This window comes from Lepidochelys olivacea, assembly GCF_965140295.1.
Source record: "Lepidochelys olivacea isolate rLepOli2 genome assembly, chromosome: 8".
Classification (NCBI taxonomy): Eukaryota; Metazoa; Chordata; order Testudines; family Cheloniidae; genus Lepidochelys; species Lepidochelys olivacea.
The window spans coordinates 76,501,372-76,517,945 of record NC_140418.1 but is presented as its reverse complement, the minus strand read 5'-3'; the positions used below and the strand labels follow the sequence as shown (position 1 = coordinate 76,517,945).

Sequence of the window (16,574 nt, the reverse complement as noted above, 5' to 3'; positions counted from 1 at the left end):
CAGCACAGCACCACCCCCATGGCCACGATTCTGGGAGCTGCCCCCCCCCAGCAGGCAGGGCCACCCGGAACGCGGGGGCTTCAGGGCCCTGGGCTAAGGGGGCCCTGGCCTGCAGCTCTAAAGCCCCTTTCGGAATGCGGCCCTGCGAACACGGGCCGGAGGACTCAGGAGGAGCAGGGGCAGCTGCGCAGCCAGCGGCTGGAGAGAAGTGGCGCTTTCCCGTTCAAAGCACCGCTTCTCTCAGGCCGACTTTGAAGGGGAAAGTGCTGCTTTTTTCTGGCCGCTGGCTGCATGGCTGCCCCTGCTCCTCCACGGGCCGGAGGACTCAGGGCCACCCCTGCCCCCCTTTTTTTTCCCTCCGGCGGCTCTCCTCCTGTTGCACCCCCCAATCGATTGTCTTGTGCACCCCACTTTGGAGACCACTGATATAGACAATAGAGCCTCATAATTGTGGTAATGTCTTGTTTTCTTTGCTAGGCGTTACTGCTGATGACCACATGATGAAAGTTGAGACTGTTCACTGCAGTGCTTGCAGTGTGTATGTTCCTGCACTACACAGTTCTGTTCAACAGCACTTAAAATCTCCTGATCACACAAAGGGAAAGCAAGTAAGATTTAGTATTTTATAAATGTTCGTAATTACTTGTTCTGTGAACTGCTGAAGGTACAGTCTAATCTGAACAGAAAATAGAATGCAGGTTTCCTTTTTAACTTTAGAATCTTCTGTTTTAATACTGGGCATCTAATGAGGAGCAATAAATTCAGCCGTCTTATCAAATAGACAGCTTACATTGTGATCTGTTGCTATGGGGTTTTATAGTTTTCTTGTGATTCAGTGTAAGATTTAGGTTTATGTTACTAAATGGAACAATCATTTTAAGTTGCGATTTGATGAGAGATTTATATTCTGACTAATGAGTATACACTCTGATATGCTAGTTTTCTAGTGAAAGTAATGGTTTATGAAGGTTCAACTTTCCAGTAACAGTGTATACATTAATAATGTGCTTTATGGCTGCCAATAAGGATCAAAAGAAAATCAGTGGTGACATACTTCTCTGTTAAATTCCTCGCTCTATTAGAAATTGAAACTAGTAAGAAAACTTACTGCATTAAATATTAAGTAGTACTAAATACTGTTCTTGGTTGAATGCATGAGATAAATGAAAGGAATTGTTGGAACAATAGTTATTTAAGTCTATAAATAGGAGTTTAGAGCATTGATTTAGGTACTTATTTATAGTGATATTGCAATAGTTCATTGTCCTTTCCTGTCTGTATCAGACTTTAATGTATACCTAGTGCAAGGCCTAAATTCATATATTTTGGGTGGTGCTGCTGCCATCATTTCCTCTGCTGGTTTCATGTACACATACGCATGCCACCTCACTGATGTTTAAAGCCAAGGTGTGTGTTCTGATTGTTAAGCACTTTTTTAATCAGAAGGAAAAGTCTTATATAGAAAGAATTAGAACAGTTGAGAAGTAGTAGTGATATACAGAAACAAAATTTCCATTGCAATTTAAAATGCTGCATTTTTAATTTAGCTAATCTACTAAAGTGATTGGTTGAAAGAGGAACATGACTTGAAAAACGGTGGTAGCTGGTGAGTGTGGCTTGGAGAATAATATAAATCTGCAGTAGTTTGGACATTCCTTGTCCATTATACAGTTACTGAGATTTTGTATATTTTCAATAATTATAGAAAATGATATGCAGGGCAATCTGCTCTGGTAAGATGGTAAGTCAGAGAACTTTTTTGCATTAGCGGCCAGTGTAAGTTTAAATGTACATTAAATACATTCAGAGAAACCAGTTACATGGTTGCAGTTTGTAATGTAGATGAGGGCTTAACTGTATCCCTAGACAAGGCTAAAGCCAGGGGCCAGTCCACTCGCCCAAATACAGATACAGCTGTGTTGTACCCAGTTCCTCTTATTTCATTTATTGTGTAGGTTGGACCTTTTATGCCAAGAGTTAGTATTTCCTGCTTTGACAAGTAAATGTGTAACAGCTCTAATGTAGCAGCCTTAACCAATAGAGCATGAATTAAATTTGTATCACACAACTATTTAAATAGATCAGGTTTGTAATAGTTACAATTAAATCCATTTCATAGGCCTACAGAGAACAAATAAAAAGGGAGAGTGTACTGACTGCTACCAGCATCCTGAATAACCCAATAGTGAAGGCACGATATGAGCTGTATGTCAAGGTAAGATATGAAAGGAAAAAATGATACTGTCATCTCTGATCTTGTTTATGGTGTCACCCTGTTCCTTCTACATTCCCCATTGATGCTAATCTCAGTGCATTTTTGTCTCCTCTGCCTTCTTACAGACCACCCCAATGCATGGAATACCCTTCCATCTTTATTCACTGAGCCACCTCTCTACCCTCTTTTAAGTACCTTACAAAAATTTTGTGATGCTAATAAGTCAGCTATTAACATGTTGGTTTTTTTTTTTTTTTTAAATCCTTTTGTATTCCCATTTTGGGGTGTCCTAGTTTGTCCAGTCTTGTGTGTCCTTTTTACTTTTTAAGCAGAGACTCATGTTGAGTTTGTAAATTAGGTGCATTGTTGATGCTTTATTAGTAAATAACAGTATGTATGACACTGACTCTTGCAGAGGTTGCAAATCCTGTGACTTTGTATTAAAGCTGCGGTAATCCTTTTGCTGAAATATCCTCCTTCATCAGTAACATAAATGCAAAGATTCCATTACACATCTCATAACTGTCATACTAAATTGCTAGTATGTCCACAGACCACTTGATTATTCCACTTCTGTTTGCTGCAGAAGAAAATGACTAGTCTGATATCGTTTATTTCAGTGTCCAAATAAATCAGCATTGCCAATAGCAGTCTATGCTACCATAAACTTAGAATTAAAGAACCTTTGCAATCCTTGAGCAGGACATCTGTTGGGATGCCTGTGAATGCAGTTTCATGTATAATGCACAATTTTCTGGATCAACTAAATAACCATGCTTTGATATTTAAACTGTAGTGAGAGTAACTATAAGTAGGTGTCAAAATAGCCATAATTTTGTCCATACATAGGGTGTCAAAATAATACAGATTTTTCAATCTATACTGACAAGAGTAAAGTCTTCAGGAAAAATTACAAGATTGCAATCAATGAGCCAAATAACCAGGATTTAAAATCTCAAATTGTTCTCATCCTGTAAGATTTAGCATAGATGCATCAGTTGAAGCCATGAGCTCTAGCCTCTTGAGTCTTTAATTAAATTCTACAAATATACAGAATTTGGACTTATAGTTCAATATCCTTAGCAAAACATTTCTAGCTTGCAAGCTAAGGTAGTTGGGGGTGAGGAGGAGAGAAGAGAATAGAGGTAAATTTGTTTAGGTGACTTTAAAAGTGCATTTCTATACTTGGAATTTCCTGGTTTTCTTGCATTTAGTTCTTAAAGCTGATAGTTTAAAATGTCTTTCCCTGAAGTTGCAGATGTAAGATTGAACATATACAACAATTTAAAGAAGGTTTGGAATTTTGAGTTATATACACTTCACACTTATTGATTTGTTAAATATTCATTTCGCTACTACCAAAGGCAAGTTGTGATTGTACCTGGACATAATAGCAACCTACAATTGACCTGCAAAGTGTCAAAAATAAACAAACTATAGTTTGAGAATTCATATACACGGATCCCACCATAGGTGTGTGCACATAAACCTGAAATCTTTTAGCCATAAGTGTCCCTTTGGGCTGCACAGGCAACTGGTGTACGTTTGCACCTCTCACAGCAAGGGTATAAAAGGCAGAGAAGCACCATCTGCCACTCAGTTCCTTCTTACTGCCTGTGGTTGTGAGTTGGGTGGCCAACTTGAGTCCTTCTCAGGCTCATGTTGGCCATCCCTGAGCTACATGCCATTGTAGGCAATTTCATCATACCATCCCTTTCATAAACTTATCAAGCTCAGTCTTGAAGCAAGTTAGGTTTTTTGCCCCTACTGCTCCTGTGGAAGGCTGTTCCAGAACTTCACTTCACTTTGATGGTTAGAAACTTCCATCTAATTTCAAGCCTAAACTTGTTCACGGCCAGTTTATATCCATTTGTTCTTGTTTCAGAGTAACAGCCGTGTTAGTCTGTATTCGCAAAAAGAAAAGGAGTACTTGTACTCTAAGGCTTGGGCCATTTCCTGCACAAATCCAGGTTCTCTCACCCCCTCGCTATCTTAAAACAAAAAAACTTCAAATCCAGATTCCAGCGAGAAACTGCTGAATTGGAATTCATTTGCAAATTGGATACTATTAATTTAGGCTTAAATAGAGACTGGGAGTGGCTAAGTCATTATGCAAGGTAGCCTATTTCCTCTTGTTTTTTCCTACCCCCCCCCCCCCCCCAGATGTTCTGGTTTAACTTGGATTTAAACTTGGAGAGTGGTCAGTTTGAGCTATTACCAGCAGAGGAGTGAGTTTGTGTGTGTATGGGGGTGGGGGGGATGTGAGAACCTGGATTTGTGCTGGAAATGGCCCACCTTGATTATCATGCACATTGTAGGGAGAATGGTCACTTTGGATGAGCTATTACCAGCAGGATAGTGAGTTTGTGTGTGTGGTCTTTGGGAGGGGGGTGAGGGGGTGAGAGAACCTGGATTTGTGCAGGAAATGGCCCAACTTGATTATCATGCACATTGTGTAAAGAGTTGTCACTTTGGATGGGCTATCACCAGCAGGAGAGTGAATTTGTGTGGGGGGGGTGGAGGGTGAGAAAACCTGGATTTGTGCTGGAAATGGCCCAACCTGATGATCACTTTAGATAAGCTATTACCAGCAGGACAGTGGGGTGGGAGGAGGTATTGTTTCATATTCTCTGTGTATATATAAAGTCTGCTGCAGTTTCCACAGTATGCATCCGATGAAGTGAGCTGTAGCTCACGAAAGCTCATGCTCAAATAAATTGGTTAGTCTCTAAGGTGCCACAAGTACTCCTTTTCTATTTGTTCTTGTGACCTTCAACTTAAATAATGCTTCTCCTTCCTGGTATTTATCCCTCTGATTTATTCATAGAGAGCAATCATATCTCCCCCACAGTCTTATTTTTGGTTAAACCTAACCTAATTTCTGCGGTAGGATTCTGCAAAGATTCAGCTACTAGTTGGTACTGTATTAGTACTGTATTGGTACCAGTTGGTACTGTATTAGTAGGCTGTGTGTGTGTGTATCTTTGTCTCCTCATTGATGCCTAAACATGATCAAGACCAAAATAAATAAAATTTTATAATACGTTACTTTGGGTTTGTAATTAATTATGTTATGGAATACTTACTGTCTTTTAAGTACTCAGGGCTTTTAGTTAGCTCTGTTACGGTCCATCTGGCCGCAGATCAGCATATAATCCATATGTTGATGGTCATTAGATTTTCCTATCACCCTATGTTATGTAGGTTTTTAAAAGGCTTAATTCACATATTTCCACCAATATTAAGGAACCATTTGCTACCTGGGACTTGCGCGTGGTCCTTAAGTCTGACGGACCCTCCATTTGAACTTGTCATGTTTTTTGTATCACCTCTCTGTTTAAAGTGATGTTTTTGGTAGCCATCACCTCAGCACACAAGATGAGCGAAATTCAAATTTTGATGTCTGGCCCTCCATATGCTGTTTCATAAGGACAAAGTTACACTCGGGCTTCATCCAGGATTTTTACCAAAAGTAGTTTTGGACTTCATGTAAATCAGTTTCTTCCCTTACTGGTATTTTTTCTTAAGTCTCATGGCTCTCTTCTGTGGAGACTAAACTCCACACATGTAGATGTTCTTAGGGATATGCCCTTTTATCTTTTCACAACGAAGCCTTTTTGTAAATCATCTAGACTTTTTTTTGTAGCTTTGGTAGTAAAGCTGAGGGGTAGGCTGTATCCTCTCAGACTCTGTAAATAGGTTACAGACTGTATTAAAATTTCCTGTTCTTTTGAATAAACTACCTGTTCCCCCTCAAGTTAGGATACACTCTTCTAGGATCCAGTTGATATCTGTGGCTTCTTTCAGAGGGCTTCCTATTTCTGAAATTTGTAGAGCAGCTACTTGGAGTTCTGTTCATATGTTTACCAATCACTGCTTCATTGTGATAGGTTCTAGATCAGATGCCAAGTTAGGTAATGCTGTTCTACAGTCGCCATTTAGATAGGACTCTATCACCCACCTCTTTGAAGGATAATTGCTAGTTCTATAGTTGGATCCATGTGGATAAAGAGAGGTTACTTATGTTACAGTAACTGGAGTTCTTCAAGATGTTTTTGTCCACATGGATCCCAGGATGCACCCGCCTTCCCCACTGATACAGAGTTCTTGGATTTCTGAATTTTTGGATTTCTGAATTATTGAAAGAACTGACTGGAAGTTTGAGCTGCTCTATATCTTTCCTGTAAGAAACATCCGTAAAGGTACACAGGGTGAATTCATAACCCCAGTGGACACTTGCATGCCTTAGGTGCATGTGTCTGCATTGGGATCCATGTGGACAAAAGCATCTTGAACTCCAGTTACCGTAAGGTCAGTAACCTCTGGTTTCAGGCTGTGTGTGTGTATCTCAAAAGAGGGCATAAATCCAGATTTAAGTGTTGCTTTTTTAACCTAAGAAATATTGAGGTTATCAAGTTCCAGTCATGTCTGGTGTTGTAGTCCTCCTAAGTCGACCTTGAATAACACCGTGGTGCTTGAAAAAATCTTAAAAAATAAACTCCAAAACTTACATGACTTTCTTTGCACATCATAAGCAAAAAAGGCAGAAGCCCAATATTTTTTCCTTTTCAGATCACCTTTAAGTAATACTCTTGGAAAACTAGCTGTGCTTTAATTAGCAGCCTGTGCAAAACAGCTGTCTACATTTCATGTAATTCCATTGTTTTTACTTACTATTAATACACAGTTCTTAAAGGTGTACAGCAAAACAAAAATGTTCTGTATTGAATGTCCCTACTAAACAGGGAGAGCATTCATGAGAAAATTAAGTTTTGACTAATCTATTTAAAATAAACTTCTGTCTGAAATCTGCTTGCTACTTCCTGGTTCAGTAAGGATAACCAAGAATATGAATTTCAGATCAGACAATTTCAGTGACCATTAAAAGATTTATAATTCTGGGTCTAACTTGTTTTAATTTTGCCTTACAGTTCACCTTTAAAATAGAATTGTCTTCTTGAGGATGAATAGACTGACTTAGGGCATGGCTACACTTGCAAATGTAGAGTCCTTTGAGTTAAACCAGCCTTCGTAGAGCGCAGTAGGGAAAGCGCTGCAGTCTGTCCACACTGACTGCTGCAAGTGCACTGGCATGTCCACATTTGCAGCACTTGCAGCAGCATTTGGAGCAGTGCATTGTGGGCAGCTATCCCACAGAACACCTCTTCCCATTCTGGTGCTGTGGCTTGTGGGAAGGGGGCAGGGAGTGCGGGGCATTCTGGGTCCTGTCTCCACGCCCCATGATGCATCGGTTCGCATCCCAGCAGTCCCTCTGCTTCCATCCACAATTGGCGCTATCTTTCGACATTTTTTGTACTGCGCACTCTCTCTCCCCTTTCGGTCTGTGGGAGTGGAGCCCGAACTGCTGAGGAATATGCTGATGAGTCTAGCCAGCACATCACATTTGGCAGTCGAGTTACTCCTTAAGATCCAAAGTGACAGTGAGGACTCCAATAATATCGACACGAGTAACACATAAGATATGAGATTGCTTGTGGCATTCACGGACATGCTCACCACCATGGAACGCTGCTTCTGGGCTCGGGAAACAAGCACTGAGTGCTGGGATCACATCGTCATACAAGTCTGGGATGACTAGCAGTGGCTGCAGAACTTTTGGATGCGAAAAGCCACTTTCATGGGACTGTGTGAGGAGCTCACCCTCACCCTGCGGCGCAAGAACACGAGATTGAGAGTTGCCCTCATGGTGGAGAAGATGGTGGCTATTGCAATCTGGAAGCTGGCAACTCCAGACAGCTACCGATCGGTCGCTAACCAGTTTGGAGTGGGGAAATTGACTGTTGGAATCGTGTTGATGCAAGTTTGTAGGGCCATTAATCGCATCCTGCTCAGAAGAACTGTGACTCCGGGTAATGTGCATGATGTTATGGCTGGCTTTGCACAAATAGGTTTTCCTAACTGCAGAGGGGCGATAGATGGCACGCATATTCCAATTCTGACATCAGTCCACCTAGCCTCTGAGTACGTTAATTGCAAGGGGTATTTCTCTATGGTTCTCCAGGCGCTTGTGGATCACCGTGGGCATTTCATTGACATTAACGCAGGCTGGCCCGGAAAGGTGCATGATGCACACATCTTTCGGAACACTGGCCTGTTCAGGAAGCTGCAAGCTGGGACTTTTTTCCCAGACCAGAAGATCACCGTAGGGGAAGTGGAAATGCCCATTCTGATCCTTGGAGACCCCACTTACCCTTTAATGCCATGGCTCATGAAACCATATACGGGGAGCCTTGACAGCAGCAAGGAGTGATTCAACAACAGGCTGAGCTGGTGCAGAATGATTGTGGAGTGTGCTTTTAGCTGTTTAAAGGGCCGCTGGCGCTCTCTGTATGGGAAGCTGGACCTGGTCGATGACTGCATCCCCACAGTTATATCCGTTTGCTGTACCCGCCATAACTTTTGTGAAGGGAAGGGTGAAAGCTTCACTCAGGCATGGAACTCGGAGGTTCAACACCTGGAGGCTGAATTTGAAGAGCCAGAGAGCAGGGCTATTAGAGGGGCCCAGCGTGGGGTTGCAAGGATTAGGGATGCGTTGAGGGAGCAATTTGAGGCTGAAAGCCACCAGTGGTGTCTGGTGCCCTGCACGGGAGTGAAGTGCAGTGGTTCCAATGTTAGTAGGAATTTGTGTTCGCTACGTATGATACACTGACTTGCAGTACCTGTTGCTTTCCTGGACTAAGGTATCTTTTACTTTATGCAATAATAAATAATGTTTTCAAAGCAAAAAAAATCTATTTAATGAAAAGAAAATGCATTTATTGAAAAGAAATACAACTGCTTGGGAAACACAAGGGCAAGGAGGTGGGGTGGGGAACGGTACAATCACAGGTTTTAGTATGTTCTGTTATCATACTCAAGCCTTCCTGTTCGGAGTGCTGTGCAATGAGTGCTGCACTTCAGGATGGCTACACTGCATGGTGATGGGGGTTGAGTGCAGTGGGTAAGGGTCATAGTTTTCAGGGCTGGGTGGTGAAGCTACAGGTGTTGGAGGCAGCTGGTTGCAGTAAGAACCCGGATGTTGGAGAAAGTGGGTTGGAGGTGACATGGGGCACAAGGGAAAGAGTTTTGGGATGAGGGCTGCCGGGGGGGGTGGGGGAAAGAGGGTGGTAGTACTCTGCCTGCATGGCTACGAGCACCTGGATCGAGTCTGCTTGGCGCCCCATGATGCTTATCAGCTGCTCTGTGCTTTGGTGCTGGCGATATGCATTCTGGTGGCGGACCCTCCTTTCACTCTCCCACCACTCCTGCACTTTTTGATTTTTATTAAGGGAGTTCTGCATGACTTCATGCAGCATGTCCTCTTTGCTTCTATGTGGCCTCTTCCTGATTCTTTGCAGCCTCTCGGCCGGTGATAACACGGACGGCTGAGATCTCAAGGTTGCATCTGTAAAGGCAAAATGCAACACTTAACAGGGGCAGCATTGTTCACACCAGACAGAGCAGTGATTCCCCCGTACTTAAGGAGGGTGAGCACAGTCTCATAATTTGCCTGTCCCAAAGCGAGCGCGCACAACCCCCAGGAGCCCCAGAATGGTGAGTAAGCACAGGGTCAGTGGGAACTGATTCTTTCATGGCTGTACTGTCCTCTGGGTTTCTGTGCCTTGGGGAGAGTCAATAGCTGCAGGGGGCCCCTATACTGAACACTGTTCCCACATTTTCAATAGGAGTTCGTCCTGGGAGATATCTTGCTGCTGAGGGTGACCTGAGAAGCAAGGGAGGGTCTTCTACTACAATGCAGCTTCCGCCCTGGCCCATATGCAGCTTGCCTGTATGCAGCAATGGTCTCCCCGCACCTCATGGCACAGTGGTGTGGACACGTTAGACTGACTGGGTTAAGGACCACAGTGGCTCTCCCACAAAACCTATGCAACCACATTGCCCAAGTTCTGGATGAGAGCTTTGAAGAGATCACTGAGGCCGATTACCACGATGTGAGAGAGCACATCAGCGCCCTATCTTGCATCTAGGCATGCATGCAGCCATAACCCTCCTCGTCCCAAGAGCCCACACTGAATAACTTCCTTCCCAAAATAAAAGCCACTTACCGGGAACCTCCTCTGGTGGTTGTCCTTCCCCAAGCACCGGCCACCTTCCTCCTGGCTTGAGAACAGCTCCTGGATGCGTGCATCTAGGGATGCCGGGGTGTCTTCCTCCTCCTCAGCACCCTCGCTCCCGCTTTGCTCCTCCTCCTCCTGCCTTGTTGGACTGTGCTCTGAAGTGTCCATGGTGGTACTTGGAGTGGAAGTGGGGTCGCCCCCAAGTATCGTGTCCCGCTCTTTGTAAAAATGGCAGGTCATGGGTGCAGCACTGGAGCGGCTGTTTGCTTCGTAGGCTTCGTGGTAGGCATTCTGCAGCTCTTTCACTTTAACCCTGCAGAGCATCCCGGTCATGGCCCCTTTCCATCATGTCCCTTGATATCTGCCCGAAGATATTGTAATTTCTACAGCTGGAGCGCAACTGGGACTGGACAGCTTCCTCCCCCCAAACACTGATGAGGTCCAGCACCTCACCATTGCTCCATACTTGGGATCGCCTGGCACGTGGAGGCCTGGTAATCTGGAAAGATTCGCTGAGAGCACTCCACACCTGGCTGAGCAAACAGGAAGGGGATTTTCAAAATTCCCAGAGAATTTAAAGGGCTGGTCTGATGGTTGGTCACTTGAGGGCAGGGCAGTAGAGTTCAAAGTGATGACCAGAGTGGCTAGAACAGGCATTGTGGGACACTTCTGGAGGCTGATCAGAGCGCATTAGCAGACCATGGCATCCACACTGGCACTGCGGCGCTCCAGTGGGGGCGCATCAAACATTATTCCACTCGCCGAGGTGGAGTACCAGCAGCGCTCTATGCGCCTTGCCAGTGTGGACGCGTTGTGAGTTAGAGCGCACTGGGCTGCATTAATGCGCTCTATCTAGCAAGTGTAGCCATGCCCTTAGTGTGAATAAGAGAAGGTAGAAGGAAACCAGTTTTTTCAAATTCACCTTTCAATCCAGGAAGCAAAGCTCTTGGAGCTACATGAAGAATTGCTTTTTTGCGAAGTTTAAGCATGCTGTTTTATCTATTGAGTTGTTAATGCTGAAGTGATACTGAGGTTTTATCTGCATATCTAACACATGGGTGCTTTCAGTCTGCATCAACTCAAACTGTTAAGTGCCAGTTCTGATTTCATTAGAGTCAAATATTGAGATCATGATTTCTAACATATAGAGATTTGTACTTCTGTTTCTCACTTTATACTCATGAGGTGGCTGTTTAAAATATAAAAATTAGATGTAGCTCATCATGAACCTTGAAAATCCATTTTTTGATCTCCATGTGTTGCCCCAGAAATGTTGTAACAAATTCCAGCATTATTTCAACAGTTTTTTCTCTTACATGACTTGACAGTGCATGTTTCTGCTAAATAAAATTAAGGTTTCATTTTTAATGTCTTAGATTTCAAAATATTTGAACAGTTTAATTTCTCTATTTTAGGGTGAAAATCCTTTTGAAATTACTGATCAATCTCAGGATCAGCAGGCAGGGGAGGAAGAAGAAGAAGAAGAAGAAGAAGAAGACAAGGCTGATGAGCCTGCTGAAGAGGAAGAAGAAGAGGAAGAGGAGGAAGAAGAAACAGAAGAACAAACTGACTTCACCCTTGACCAAACTGAAGATAACTAAATGCATGAAAATGAAAAAATTGAAGTTGAAAAACAGCTTTTTACTTCTGTTCTAAAGTGGCTCAATGCAAGACTTTGTAATAGTTTCACAGATGAGACTTGTGTAACATCCCCACCCTATGCATGCATGCCATTATGCAGATAACTTGTTTATATAATTTCTGTGTTTCCCATTTGTTTAAAATGACATTAAGACCATTTTAGTTGAGCTTTTATAGCAACCAAACTGTTAGAGCTGATTAAAACATTTTGTGTTGTATATTTTTTTAAGCTTCCTTTTTCTTTTTTTGGTGTTGAAAATTGGCTATATTATTAGTGTTTGTTCTAATCACTTGAAAAAGGTAGTTTGAGGGTAAATATTCCAAGTGCTGTGTGACATAATACATTATGCAGCTCATAATATTTACCCCTTAGGGCTACGATGCATAAATTTAAAAATTGTGCTGTGAGTGTGGCTATTTTTTTGGAGTGTATCGCACACTGTATAGTAGTGTACATGTTCTAAACAGGCCTTGTAGCTTTTTGTGATAAAATGTACCAGTTTGTAGTAATAAAATGTTTTAGAAACATCGGTGTTCTTATTTTTTGTAGTTAAATACTAGCAAAAATTAATTTTTTTCAGTTGTGAAGAAATGTCTGTAAGTAAAAATTCAAATATAAATCCCACTAACCCAATTTGCAAACCTATTATTCCATTTGCAGTTCAGTGATTGACACAGCACCCTTTATTGTTTGATGCTTCAAAGTTTCAGTCCCCACCTATCAATATGCATTCCATGCTTCCACCTGCTTTGTAGGTGCACATGGGGAGTGTGTGTGCGTTTGTGCACACTCTGCATACAGTTCTATCCAGTTGGGGTGTGAAAGCCCTGTGCTAGCCTGCTGTGGAATATCTGTCCTTGTGGACCCTTGGTGACGTGCATTAACATTTAATATGCTTTGATCTAGTCCTCTTTTGAACTAGATTAATCAAAACACATTAACAAACTGTTAATTTGTAGCTATTTCACTGCCATTTTTATATTACAGAGAGGGTTGAGATAAAGGAGCAAGGGCTAGGGGGAGGAGGGAGGAAAGTAGTTGTGGTGGAAACTAAACCCTGGTCTACGCTAGGGGGGGGTCGACCTAAGATACGCAACTTCAGTCAACACGAATAGATCGACTTACCTGGCCATGAGGACGGTGGCGAGTAGACTGCTGCCGCTCCCCCGTCAACACCGCTTCAGCCTCTTGTGAGCTGGAGTTCTGGAGTCAACAGGGAGTGCGTTTGGGGATCGATTATCGCATTTTAGACGAGATGCGATAAATCGATCCCTGATAGATCAATCTCTACCCGCTGATCCGGAGTGAAAAGGTGAGCAGGGGTTGGCTGAAAGAGAATTTTACGTCTTGCGAAATATAAGGTAGGTGGTCTGTGAGACTAAAACATATTCAAGATGTGATCATTGACACTGACACTGTGCTCCATAGTCTTTATGAAAATATGCTTAAAATATGAATATGACAGATATACTTTATGCAAGATGGGTCTTGTAAGGTATCATTGGAAAGGTTATGATTTACTGAATGTGATTATCCAATTCATATGTATGTATCATTTCTGTACCTAAGGTTAGGAATATGGACTATGTAACCATTACAACTGGGTGTGTAATGGGAAGACACCCACCCGACGACAGGCCATCAAATTTGATGGGCCATCAGGAAGGAACAACAAAACCATGAAGATACTGATCTCTCTCCCTCTTGGGAGGTGTCTGGGGACGTAACTGTGACACTACTAGGTCAGGTGGTCTTGTCACCTGATTATCTCAGAGTGGTAGCCATGTTAGTCTATATCAGCAAAAACAACGAGGAGTGCTTGTGGCACCTTAGAGGGAAGGGAGGTCAAGTTTAGGAAACAAAGGATTCCCGCCTTATGTACATCTTATTTAAGGGTGGGGAGGAAGGCAAATGCCCAAGAAGAAAGACTGCTAAAGACACCTGAAGGGAAGGCAAGGGGGGAGTCCAGACTGAAAAGAAGTATAACGAGCTCTAAACCACAGAAATTTTGCAACCTGCCTAAAATAACATTTAGGGTAAGCAATTATATTTTGTAACCTGCTTCTTAAGTATATTTAGCTTAACTTGCATATTTTGTTTTATTTGCTCAGTAATCTGCTTTGTTCTGTTATCTCATATTTACTTAAAATTCACTTTTTGTAGTTAAGCTTATTTCTTGTTTATAATATAATCCTGTTAGTACAATTCACAGTGCGGGGTGTGTGTGTGGGGGGGGGCAAAGGGCGGAGGCTGTGTATACCTTCCTCCACATTGAGGGAGGAGGGAGATTTCATAATATATCTTTGGGTCTGCACCCCAAGGGAGGTGGATACCTGAGTGCTGGGGCAAGTCCCTTAAGCTGAGCTTTCCCAGAACTGTTCTGTGTCTGTTTCGTTCTGCAGTTGGGAGTGGCCCTGCCTGTGTGTGTGTGCTGGAGGAGGCTTAATAGCTTGGCTCATCAAGACAGGTAAAAAGGGTGCCCAGGCTGGCATAATAGGCGGGCTCAGCAGTATCTCAGCACATCAGGTGACATCCTAAGGGGGACAACCTGTCACAGATATGGTCCCTGAATGCATGTATTACTGAGATATGTCTAAGCTGCTATTGGCCCAAGTATCTCATCAGGTACAAGGGGCAGTTTGAACTGAGGGAAAATAAAGGCAGGCATGGCTATAATTGTTGCACCAATCTGAATTGCAAACCTCCTTTTCCAAAGCTGGATTTGGTCGAGTGTGTCCATTTTGTGAAAGTCCTGTAATGGAGTTAAGATGGAATGTGGTATTGGGAGATTGTTCATCCCATTGCACTTCATAGCCTCATGTGAGCTGGCAGAGTTCCTTTCTGGGATGATTGTTGCAGAGCCTGATTGTTCTGGCCAACTTTAATGTCTGAATGAACAGCCCTTCAGGGTTAGCGTGGGATCGCTTGGCTTTCATGGCAATAATAAGACAGGTGTTTAATAGGGAAGGGTGATTTCTGGCTATCTAGGTACACGTGGTCCCCATTACTGTAGTTTGAGTATTTCAAACATTAATTACTTTATCCTCTCTGTACCTCTGTGAGCTAGGGAAGTATTCCCATTTAAACAGATGAGGAAATTGAGACACAGAGAGATTTGTGAGGAATTCTGTGGTTTAGCCAAGAATTAAATCCAGGTCACCTGTATCCTAGTCCAGTGCCTTGGTTATAGGACCATGCTTTTTATCCCATTCTCAATAAATATAGGTGACCACATTCTGGATTTGGGTTGGTGCTGGAATTGCACTGGTGTGGAAGTAAAATTCTTTTGTAACAGAATGACCATTCATGTACCTTTTCTATTTTGATGCCAAGATATATCTTTTACTTTGGCTTGCAAGTTTTCATTCCCACACCCCCACACCAGTCGCTGGAAGGATTTTCCCCTAATGGTACCTGTCGAGTCAGCTGCGAAGCTCCCTGGAGTCGCGCCTTCGTGGCTGTGTATCTAGGTCCCTGCCAACCTGCCACCTCTTCAGTTCCTTTTTACTGCCAGTGACGCTTGTTGGAGCAGCTTCTCTCTTGCAAAGAGCAAGCAATCCCTTAGTTGACTTGTTCAGTGTGTCCTGTAAATAGTTAAAATCTTACAGTTAGTGTAAATAGTATAGTGAGTTTAGATGGGTTTTTCCCCCATCCCCATCATGTTTCCCCTCCCGGGAACCGGGGCATACCTCTGTCTCAGGGTTTCAAACAGTGCGGGTCCTGTCTGATGCCCATGCCAAAGGGAGAGCCACATGACTCCTTTCTGAAGTGCCTGTGAGAGGCACACCAAACAGATAAGTGCAAGATCTGCAGAGGCTTCCGATCGAGGACCAAAAAAGAGAGGGACTTTAGGCTGAAACTGCTGCTCATGGAGTCAGCCCTTTGTCCCCAGCCAGCCCAGGCGGCGTCCAACCCCAAGCCCAGCACTTTGATGTGAGGTGGCTGCGACGCTGAGAAAGGACTCACGCTCCAGGGACCCTCAGTACTGACATTCTCCGGTGCCAAAGACCTCTTCCGGTGCCGCACCAGCAGAAGAGAACGGACAAAGGTCGCTCTCCCACTAAAAAGAAAAGGAGTACCTGTGGCACCTTAGAGACTAACTAATTTATTTGAGCATAAGCTTTCGTGAGCTACAGCTCACTTCATCGGATGCATACTGTGGAAAGTGTAGATGATCTTTTTATATACACACAAAGCATGAAAAAATACCTTCTCCCACCCCACGCTCCTGCTGCTAATAGCTTATCTAAGGTGATCACTCTCCATACAATGTGTATGATAATCAAGTTGGGCCATTTCCAGCACAAATCCAGGTTTTCTCACACACACACTCCCGCGCCCCCCCCCCCCAAACCCACTCTCCTGCTGGTAATAGCTTATCTAAAGTGACCACAAATCCGCACAGACACACCTCTGGAACCCCGATCTGGGATATTCTATCTACTACCCAAGATCCATAAACCTGGAAATCCTGGGCGCTCCATCATCTCAGGCATTGGCACCCTGACAGCAGGATTGTCTGGCTATGTAGACTCCCTCCTCAGGCCCTATGCTACCAGCACTCCCAGCTACCTTTGAGACACCACTGATTTCCTGAGAAAACTACAATGCATCAGTGATCTTCCTGATAACACCATCC

At 43.4% G+C, this 16,574-nt stretch overlaps 1 protein-coding gene across 1 annotated transcript in view; it reads left to right on the top strand.

The window, feature by feature from the left end:
* Positions 1 to 12,462, top strand: part of ZNF326 (zinc finger protein 326) — a 39,337-nt gene extending 26,875 nt beyond the window's left edge. Inside the window, exons 8-10 of the mRNA XM_084637346.1 lie at positions 478 to 608; positions 2,120 to 2,215; positions 11,709 to 12,462. Coding sequence (XP_084493472.1) covers positions 478 to 608; positions 2,120 to 2,215; positions 11,709 to 11,894 — 413 coding nt within the window. The 3' untranslated portion in view covers positions 11,895 to 12,462. The remainder of the gene's footprint in view (positions 1 to 477; positions 609 to 2,119; positions 2,216 to 11,708) is intronic.
* Positions 12,463 to 16,574: the final 4,112 nt, after the last annotated feature.